Here is a 10375-nt window from a genome sequence, read left to right as displayed (position 1 = left end):
ACAGCTGTCCATTACCTGTCCAACTGTCCATCACCTGTCCATCCATCCTTTGACCTTCGACCTGAGACAGACGGGTCCAGAAGGTCTGTCTCAAACAAAATAAAAGGTGTTTTTATTCAGGTTTATTTTCACTTTAAAGACGTTAAAGACGTTTTTGACAGAACTGCTCCGAGTTGGAGACAAACCAAAGATTTATAGATTTATAAACCAGAGTTTAAATCCATAAAAAGATCAATAAATTAGAATCGACTCTGTTTGGATCAATAAAAACGACCCAAATGTTCTTTATTTCATTTAATGTTTGTTATAAATTTAAACCGGACATTATTTTACCTTTAAACCATATTAAACCACCTGAAAATGGATCAGAACATTTATCAGAACATTAAACTGACGAACAGAACTTTAAACTTTGATCAGAACTTTCTCTACGCTGTTGTCGCCGCACTTCTCTCCCTGACCACCAGGAGGCGCCATTTCATCATTTGAAGAACTACCTCTTATTTGTTGAAGGACTATGTTGTAAAAATCTTTAAAACTCTTGTTTTTCTCGGATTTCCGGACCTTCTGTGGGTCTGCAGGCAGCTTTGAGGGACCGAGGGAAGACTCCCCCCTGAGGACCAGTGGACCGGTCCGGGTTCGGCCGTTTTTAGCAGTTTTCTGGTCTCTGTCTGGAGGTTTTATTGCAAAAACAAGTTAGCTCAACAGCTAATCCTAAAAGTCCCGTCAGCTGTTCGGATTTAAAGTTTCTACCAAGAGACGGAACCGCCGGGCGGAAGTCAGGAACACACGGTTATTAAACTTCACCTGGACTGGTTTGGGCTCGAATTAAAGCTCGGATTATTTTTATTTTCGTCACATAAAGAGGAGTGAGTGAAGCGGAACTGCGGGTGAAACCCATCGCTCCGACCCGCAGACACGCACGGAACCGGTGCTTATTTTCCGCAGAAAATGCGGTAATCGGTCGTGGGTTCGGTGTTCGGTCCGCTGACTCGGCGGCTCTGGGTTCGCTGCCTGTGAGGCCTGCGGGTCGGGCTTCCACCGGGCTCGATTACAGTCCGTCCCCGCCGTAGGAAGCTCGGAGGCCGGCTGCTAGCGCCGCCCCACGCCGGCCTGCGGACCGAAGGATGGAACGGATGGAAGTGGACCAATGCGCAGGCGCAGCTGGCGGAGCAGGGGGCGGGGCTCTCCGGAGGTCGAACAGCGCCCCCATGATCACCAGTGTCAGGTCAGTGGTATTACACCTGTGAGCCCGCCGAATCCCGTTTAAAAAGGATCAAATTTATATTTTTTACTAACTTAAACATCTTTTCTGACCATACAAAAGTTATTTTATCCACGAATAACTGTTTCTATTCAATCCGGGGGCTTTTATATTGAAAAATTACAACTTATTTTATTTAGTAATTTTGTTCTAAAATGTTTTAAAACATCTACAAATTCCACAATTTTATTACAGAGAAAAAGGCATCAAAACACTAAAATCTGCACATATTTGGCTTTAATAAACTAGGCTTTCTTTTAAAAAATGACTGATATGATAAAAAATGAAATTATTGAATTATTTCAGCTCTGAACAGGTTTCTTGTAGTTTAATATTTAACTCAAACTGACAGTTTGATAAAATGAGTTAAAGAAGCTCTGATTTCTCTGTCTGTGGTTTTTAGCAGTGGATTTATTTTTTGAAGATGGAACTGCAGCCGTTCCAAAGTGTTGATGGATGTTTGGTTTAGAACTGTCCTGGACCAGCAGCTTCAGCTCGTTGTGTCTCAGCAGAGCTTGGTTTAGTTTCAGTTAATGACAGTAACGTCTCCTGTCCTCCTGTCCTCCTGTCTCTCAGTGACGGGATGACTGTCTTCAGTCCCGTGTCGTCGGCTCGGTTCCGACGCAGCAGCGTGTCCATCAACCCGTCTCAGGTGAGTCACCGCTCTGCTGCAGGTGGGAGACATCAGAGCTTTGTTCTGGTTCTGTCTGACCTCTGACCTCTGACCTAAACTCTGAAGAAGAACCAGAGTCGTGTTGACACAAAGATCTTATCTTCGGGCTCTTTGTGTCACAGAGACGACATCTGGTCTCGTTTCTTTAGTTGAATCTAAGACAGTTTGACTGAAAACAGACCTGAGAGGTCCGTCATCAGGAGGTTCTGCTGAGGAGAACCCGTTCTTCAGCCAGGAGAACAGAAGGCTAAGAGGAGAACACCTGAAATAAAAGGCTTGGATAAAATGCTGTGTTTTTAGATTTGACCGTCTTCTTCTGTCCTTGTGTTTCCTCTGTCAGCATGTCCCCTTGTCTCCGTTCTCCCTGAGCGGATCGGACCTGAAAAGACCGGTGAGTCAGAACCTGCTGCTTAGTTTTAAAACCAGAGAGGATCTGTCTGCAGCTTCAGCTTCAGACCAAGTTTAAAAGGATTTATTAACACCAAATAAAAATAATTCTTTAAATTTCTGATGTTTCAGTTCAGTTTTAAAGAATAAAACTTTTAAACTCAGCCGGTTTCCATGGAAACCTGCTTTAAATATACAGTCGGTTCTTCATCCTTTATCCTCAGACAGATGGACCCTGCAGAGCGTTTACAACAAACTTTATTAACATGTCAAAGATTACAAACAGTTTAAGAGGAGTTCACCATGGCCGCCGTCACACGGTTCCGTTAACCGTGTGTTTGTGTTTGGAACAGGAGGAGAACATGGAGATGGCGCTCAGGGGGAGTCTGCAGAGACTCAGGTGAGTCAAACACACCTCCATGACCTTTGGCCTCTCTGAGACTCACCCCTCATGTGTTTGTGTCTCCCAGTCCGTCCGGTCTGATCCCAGTTCCTGCAGGCAGCCAGTGGCACGAGCACGCCTCAGCGGTGAGAGTCTGCGCTCTTATTTTGAAGGCTCCCGGTCTGCTCGTTCTGTTTCCTGTCTGGATTAGAATCAGGGTGATGCTACAGAATCCAGATCGGACGGTTCAGACAGTGTGAATCCAGATTAACTCATGCTGGGATTAAGACCTGAAGGCTGGAGGATACAGCAGCGTCTGAGCAGCTCCGATTCTGGTTCCACATCAGATTAGCTTTTAAATCTAGATTACAGGTCGACCAGAACCAGAAGAATGAGAGCAGCCAGTGGTCGAGTTTTAAAACCTGGATCCTAAAAACTTTATCGAATCCGGACCCAAACATTTCTGCTGAATCTAGATTCTTACATCAGACTTAGATCCTGAATAAAATCCCTGAATCCAGATCCAGATAATCCAGATGAAATTAAAAGTCTAAGATTTATTCAACTAAATTTAAACTTAAATTAAAAATCTGGATTTTATGCAGATTAGAAAACCTGGAGACTTTTCTACGTGACTCTTTAGTTTTAGTCCAGATTAGTTTAGTTTAGTTTAGTTTCTTTGGCTACAGATGAATCCGGAGCGTAGACCAGATCCAGAATTCTGAATCTAAATCCAGATTTGAGGCTTCAGGTGAGACCTGGATCGGATGTCGGGTCTGAGTCCCTCCTGTTTTCTCTTCTTCAGTGGTTTCCATCGCAGGACAGCGGCGTCACGCCCAACTCGTCCCCGAGTCCCACCAGGAGGTTCAGGTTTGTCCAAACCCAAACAGGCGCCTTTATTCTGAAAGTTCCTGTCTGAGTGCTGTTTGTGTTGGCGTCCAGCAGGCCTGCAGTGAGCGCCGCCGTCAGATGGCCGCTGTTAACGCCGCTCAAGAGAAAAGGTAATTCATGCGTGAAGGTGGAACACCGGAGAACCCGAGCTGACTGTGCTAACTGCTTTTATTTCATGAGCTGGAGGAACCTGGAGGAACCTGGGGGAACCTGGGGGAACCTGGAGGATCCTGAGCTCAACCAGGGATTAAACTCTTTGTCTTTTTCCAGAATCACTTTGAAGAACCTTGTTTGTGATCTGCAGTGAGAGTAGGGAGCAGCTGGAACAGTGAACACGTCTAAGTTTCTGAACCTTTGTTTCTCAGGAGGGGTGGACTCAGACGGACCGCCGAAGAAGCTGTTTGTTGCTGGGGTAACAGACCCCGCCCACCGCAGCAGCTACACCATCAGGTGAGTTTCACCTGAGGAACATGGCCTCCTGACATCCGGTCAGCCTGAAAACTCACCCGGTTCTCCGTCCGTTTCAGTGTCTCTCAGTCGACGGCGGACTCTCCTCCCGTAGGAGGCGCCGGTTCTCAGCCCCGCCCACTGTCTCTGTCTCCGCCCCCTTCCTTCACCCCATTCACGTCCCACCAGCACCCCGGACACTAACGTCCTGTCACTGTGGGTCTTCAGCCACCAGCAGCACCTTACTTCTATCCTATCAGCTGCCAGCATCACTGTAAGCCCCGCCTCTTCCTCTACACACATTTGATAGACAGAAGACCAGCGTTCCCCTTCAGGTCCGGTTCCCGCAGAAAAACACCCGGGGGGTACCTGAACGCACCGCACACGAAGGGTTAACGTAAAAATCCAAACAAAACCTGGTGACGGGTCCTGGAGACGCCTGGTCCAATCAGAGGACGTCTCAGCAGATGGAGACAGACAGAACGTCCTTCAGATGGTGGAGGTCCGTCAGGTCCAACAGAACTTCAGCAGAGTTACTGATGCTTCTGAGAAGATGTAGAGACCATCCAAAGTCCTCCAAAGTCCACGTAGACCACCTGGTTCCAGCTCCTGACCCAACAGAACCTGGTTCCAGCTCCTGACCCAGCAGAACCTGGTTCCAGCTCCTGACCCAGCAGAACCTGGGTCCAGCTCCTGACCCAACAGAACCTGGTTCCAGCTCCTGACCCAGCAGAACCTGGTTCCAGCTCCTGACCCAGCAGAACCTGGTTCCAGCAGAACCATCAACCATCAGAAGATGCAAACAGAAGCTGGAGCTCCGCCCCTCTGAGGAACAGCTGGTCCCTCCTGGATCCGTCAGTAGAACCTCGATGTGATTTTTGTACATATTAACTCTGAACAAAGAAAGTTTCCGTCCTGTCAGGTCTCTGACCCACGTCACTCTGCAGCAGTCGTTGTTTCATGAAGTTAGACGTGTTTACCCATCAGAGCTTCTCATCAGGGGCGTGGCTGTCACCTGGCCAGCAGGTGGCGCTGAAAGCAGCGGCCGCAAACAAACAGGAAGTACAAAGTTTTAATTCCAAAGATTTACGGCGAAACTGAAACAACCTGAAGTGGTCCTCAAGGTCTTCAAACTGGGTCCAGATCCTGACCCAGCAGAACCTGGGTCCAGGTCCGGACCCAACAGAACCTGGTTCCAGCTCCTGACCCAGCAGAACCTCCTCCAGCAGCAGAACTCTCAGTGGGTTCCTGGTTGTGGAGGAGTTGTGGCCCACTCTTCTTTCCAACGTTGCTTCAGCTCTTTGGTTTCTGCTCAGCTCTCTGAGGTTCTGGTTCTGGTTCTGGACAGACGGCCTCACATCTGACTCCAGAATCAGCCCAAACCATCAGCCCTCCACCACCGTGCTGACAGCTGCAGTGCATTCTGGGTAAACATCTGTCCTCTGGTTCTGGTCCAGAAGTCTTCTGGTTCCTTCAGATGAACCCGAGTCGAGCTGCCATGTTGTTTTTAGAGAGAAGAGACTTTAACCTTTGACCTTTGACCTGCTGACTGAGGCCTGTAGAGTCTCTGAGCAGTGCACGGTCTGACCTTCAGGGTGAATCTGTCCTAAATGTCTCCTCCTGTGAATAATCTTCCTCTCTGGTGAACGATGGACTCCAGATGACCTTTGACCCTTCTCAGGTTGATGGGCAGCAGCTGCTGCTCCTCTGAGGTCATTGCTGATGTCATTCCGCCCTGGCGTTGTGCTAACTCACACCTGGCGCTCCAGAACCTCAGAACCTCAGAACCTGAGAACCTGAGAACCTGAGAACCTCAGAACCTGCTGATCCTGGAGCAGCGGGGCTGGAACCAGTGTTTCCTCCCAGCTTTACTCGTTTTGTTGTTTGCGATTTTTGCACAACCTCGGCGTTCCGTGTGTTAAACCTTCACCGCTGGATGACGGTGGTTCTGTTGAGATCAGTGGAGAACCGGGTCGGCTCATGGTTCCAGCTTCTTGCACTTTGACAGTATTGTAGTTTTTGTTCCTTCGCTCATCGTCGTGCCTCAACATGTCAGAAGGCCGGGGGTCATCTGTAGGATGTGTTCAAAGTCTCTATAAGCTCTTCTCATCAAAGTGTCTTTATTCTCCTGGAGAACAGCCGCGGCAGCTCCGATCGGACAGAAATACAGATAAAGTTCAGCTCAGCTGGACGTTTGTCCTTTTATTCATCTGACCACAGCTGGCAGCAAAGACAGCAGTTATTGGACGGATGTCCTCCTTCAGAAAGATTCCCGTCTGACAGGAACAGGTCCAAACAAAGACTCTGATGTCTTTCCTAATAAAAACAGATGAATATTTCTGCTGATGTTCGACCAGCTGAGCCTCTAGTTTGCACAGATGATCAGTAAATCTTTGTTCCTCAGATTATTTTGTTTCAGACACGTTTGATTCAACAAAAAGAAGCTTTAAAACTTCCCATAAAAGAATCAAACTTATCGGAAATAAGAAATAAAACAGAGTCCAGCTTTTATAAACAAACTTCATCAAATCGTTCGGCTGATCACCAGTGATTTCCAGCCTGCTCTTCGGACAGAAACTGTAGCTTTACCAGTTTAGTTTGTAAACTTGCACACCGGATCAGGGCGTGGCTCGCCGCCCGGCGCCGCAACACAAAGATTTATTGGTTCAAAGATGATTTTAAGCCAAAACTTCCTCCGCGGTTTGAATTCTTTCTGTTTTCGCTCAGATGGACGTTTTTTGTAGCAAGAAGAAAACCGAAGGTTCTTCAGTTCAACAAAATGACCCTTTTAGGCCTCCGTAGTTCCTCCTTCAGCCGGCTGGAAGGAGCTGCATTCAAACCAATGTCAATAAAGAGTTTAATGGTTCCTTCTTCCACGCTGAGATGGACGTTCAAAATGGCTGCCGGAGCCAACGAAGGGAACTGAAGCACATTGGCTGCCAGGAATCCTGGACAGATGAGATGATGTATTTTTATGCAGAAATAAGTTTGTTCATGTGTTCATTCCTTCATGGCTGTAAAAAAGCTGAATGTAGTTTTTAGTGGAAACGATTCATGTACGCTATAAATATAATTCTATATATTGTTTATTAAAGAAAATCTGTTACAATAAACAGAAACTGTTTTTATTGAATGTTGGATTAAAAGCTGAGTTTGTTGTTTAATGAAGCAGATTTTTAGATGAACGTTTCTGATTAATTTGATCCTCAGGCTCCAAATGTTTTTATACTGTTGTCTCCGTCCACCCAGTGTCCCTGCTGGTGTCCTCTCAGAGGTCAGAGGTCACACAGCCAAACTCTGAGCTTCCAAACAGGAAGTGAACTCTTCAGATCTCCTCCATAAACCCTGTAGAACCATCAGAACCTTCTGCTGCTCACGGGTCAAGAAGTTCTGATCCAACTGATAGTTTGTCTGAGGCTTACTTTTTACTCTGAGTTTCTGCCTGAAGGGCTGTCCCTCCCTGGGAATCACCGTGGCAACCAGCTCGTCAGCAGTAAATAGAAACACAGATTGTTTACTGAGAGTCATCACGTTTTATTTTCAACAGATTATTTTAATATCTTGAAACAGACGTTTTGGATTAAATTAGTCGTGATTTTTATCTGCAGCTCCACTTTTCTTCATGATGAGTTTCCCAAACATGAAAACTAAAACGAATGAAAACATAATTCAGATAGAAAAATAAACCTGAAACAGGAAGTTTCCGTCTTACACACTGATCCGAGTGTCCTTTTCAAGTTAGTGTGTGCGGAGGGGGCGGGGCTTCAGCGGCGGCGTCAGCGGGACAGCAGAGGCAGGTCGCTGGAGTTCATGATGAGGCTGGAGTCCAGGTTCAGGCTCTCTGAGGAGACACACACAAACCGGTCAGAACCAGAACCAGAACAGAACCTTCACCTCCGTCTGTCCGGCACCGACCTTGGTCGAAGTTGAGTTTCTTGGTGGAGGACCCGTCTCCGAGTCCCTCGATGTCCACCAGGTCACTGTTCACGTCCGAGTCGTTCAGAGCGCTGAGCGTCACGTCTGCAGGAAGAGACGGTTGCTGCTAAAACACCTGCAGCTGAGGAACTCTGAGCAGCAGGAAAATCACCATCTCTCACCTGCTGTCTTCTGTTTCTTGATGGGCGGGGCCAGAGACGGGCTGCTCTGCATCCCCGTCGCCACGACGACCTGAGAGGCTGGCACGCTGATCATGGCGGGGGCAGGCGGCGCTGGGGCTGGCGTCATGGAAACGGCGGCTTTCTTCACTGTTTTCTTTGGGGACTCGGAGGAAATGGGGACTCGGCTGTCCTCGTAGAGCTTCCTCTTCACCGTGCTCTTAATCTGAGCCCTGAGGAGGAAGAAGAGCCGCGTCAGCCAATCAGCTTCCAGCCCCGATCGAACTGTCAGCCAATCAGCTTCCAGCCCCGATCGAACTGTCAGCCAATCAGCTTCCAGCCATGATCAAACTGTCAGCCAATCAGCTTCCAGCCATGATCGAACCGTCAGCCAATCAGCTTCCAGCCCCGATCGAACTGTCAGCCAATCAGCTTCCAGCCATGATCGAACCGTCAGCCAATCAGCTTCCAGCCCCGATCGAACCGTCAGCCAATCAGCTTCCAGCTTCAATCAAACTGTCAGCCAATCAGCAGCAACAGTCTTAATTATTTTTATGGATTTAAAGAAAACCAGTTTAAAGATTTAAAAAGTGGGCGGAGACTCGACAGTCACTGCTTTTAACACAAAACAACTTTACTAAAACTTTATATCAAACAAAAGAAAAATGAAGCTCAAAGAAACTTAAATCAAATTAAACAAACATTAAAAACATAAAATGAAAGCAGAAACGTTTTCCTCTTTTCATGACCTGTTTGAGTTTGAACCTAAATGTTTGGTTTTTGTGTCTCTGTCTCTGTCTCTGTCTCTGTCTCTGTCCACGGAGAGTTGGACGCCATCACAGGCTGGTTTGTAACCTTTAAAGAGACGTTTTGAGTCTGAACCTGTTCGTTTTTACTCCGTGTGTCGAGTCGTCCATCCTCCATCCTCCTTCGGTCACCTGAGTGATGAAGCCTGTTTGCGTGACCTTTGACCCCAGCTCAGTGTGGTTAGACACTTACACGGTGCGCTCTTTGATCACGCTGCTGATGTTGTTCAGGTCGTCTCCAAAGCGACGCACGGCCAAACGCAGCATCTCGATCTCCGTCTCCGTCCACTTGGCTCTGAGGACGAACACAGCGTCAGTTCACGGCCCACCTGAACCGGTGAGTCCAACCGGGTCCTAACAGGTCGCCGCTGGACCGGAACTAAAGCTCGGTGACTTGGAGCTGCGATCTGCTGCTGGACTTCGACTTTCTGCACATTTTAGTTGTTCAGTTAAAGGTTTATTCAGTTTGTTCTGTGATTTTTGACTGACTGAAGTTTAAAAAGTGAACTGGTTTCTACTGAAGCTCCAAATCAGAACAGATTTGTAGAAATCTAAAAATACTTATTTTTTGTTTGTTTTTTTCAAACCGCGGGAAACTAAAATATTCTGTTTTGTTTCAGCAGCTTTTAAACAGAAAACTTACATAAAAGCATCTTTTAGTTGTGTAGATTTATCTCCACACAGGAAACTATAAAACTTTTAGTAACTTTAATACCAGAGTAAGTCCACTATGAGCGAATGACTAACTGATAATAAAAATGTATTTTTGTGTCGGAGGTCTAACGGGGACGGAGTACAGAGACAGAGAAACGATCGGTCAGATATTTACTGGATCAAATGATAATAACGTTAATAAGAATCAGTCTGACTGGACTCTGCAGGTTCAGCTCAGCATGTCTGACTCGGGTCGGAGCGAGCAGCAGCTGACGGCGGGCGGGTGGGCGGAAGGAGGTAAAGGTGTGCGTTTGTTTGTGCGCCTTACCCTGCGGGGCTGGAGTCGGACACCGGGTGCAGCTGCATGGTCAGCTCCCCCAGCTTGGTGAAAGCAGCTCCAGCTGCTGAGAAGATCTCCCCCACCTGCAGAGAGGAAGCTCAGAGTCAGAATGTGGGTCGGTTCTGACCCGTGCTCCGGATGTGGTGTGAACGTGGAACAACAAGAAGCTGCTTTACTGCTGTCTCTTTACACCACCTGTTACCATGGAGACAGAGACAGGTTTACACCACCTGTTACCATGGAGACAGAGACAGGTTTATACCGCCTGTTACCATGGAGACAGAGACAGGTTTACACCACCTGTTACCATGGAGACAGACAGGTTTACACCACCTTTCCATGGAGACAGAGACAGGTTTACACCACCTGTTACCATGGAGACAGAGACAGGTTTACACCACCTGTTACCATGGAGACAGAGACAGGTTTACACCACC

General features: G+C 47.4%; 2 protein-coding genes across 4 annotated transcripts in view; one reads left to right on the top strand and one right to left on the bottom strand.

Moving 5' to 3' along the window:
* Positions 1-460: 460 nt before the first annotated feature.
* On the top strand, positions 461-4448 carry LOC108228550 (protein FAM122A). 2 transcript variants are annotated; one of them, XM_017404124.3, is made up of 9 exons: positions 461-1228; positions 1841-1916; positions 2278-2328; positions 2678-2724; positions 2795-2852; positions 3512-3576; positions 3649-3707; positions 3963-4047; positions 4125-4448. In XM_017404124.3, exons 1-9 carry the CDS (start codon positions 1128-1130, stop codon positions 4246-4248), a joined length of 666 nt encoding a protein of 221 aa, XP_017259613.1. In that variant the 5' UTR covers positions 461-1127; the 3' UTR covers positions 4249-4448. The 2 variants fall into 2 exon arrangements, with proteins under 2 accessions (XP_017259613.1, XP_017259614.1); XM_017404125.3 differs by having other exon boundaries at positions 463-1228; positions 3652-3707.
* A 3109-nt stretch (positions 4449-7557) lies between these two features.
* Positions 7558-10375, bottom strand: part of lg13h17orf49 (linkage group 13 C17orf49 homolog) — a 4565-nt gene continuing 1747 nt past the window's right edge. Inside the window, exons 2-6 of one of the 2 annotated variants that reach the window (XM_017404128.3) lie at positions 9927-10021; positions 9138-9239; positions 8142-8371; positions 7960-8064; positions 7558-7885 (exon numbers count right to left, since the gene is read on the bottom strand). In XM_017404128.3, the coding sequence (XP_017259617.1) occupies positions 7821-7885; positions 7960-8064; positions 8142-8371; positions 9138-9239; positions 9927-10021 (597 nt within the window). In that variant the 3' untranslated portion in view covers positions 7558-7820. The remainder of the gene's footprint in view (positions 7886-7959; positions 8065-8141; positions 8372-9137; positions 9240-9926; positions 10022-10375) is intronic. The other variant, XM_017404129.3, reaches the window with a different exon arrangement.

The sequence above is a fragment of the Kryptolebias marmoratus genome, linkage group LG13, assembly GCF_001649575.2.
Source record: "Kryptolebias marmoratus isolate JLee-2015 linkage group LG13, ASM164957v2, whole genome shotgun sequence".
NCBI lineage: Eukaryota > Metazoa > Chordata > Actinopteri > Cyprinodontiformes > Rivulidae > Kryptolebias > Kryptolebias marmoratus.
The sequence above is the reverse complement of the archived record's forward strand: the minus strand, read 5'-3'. Positions and strand labels throughout refer to the sequence as shown.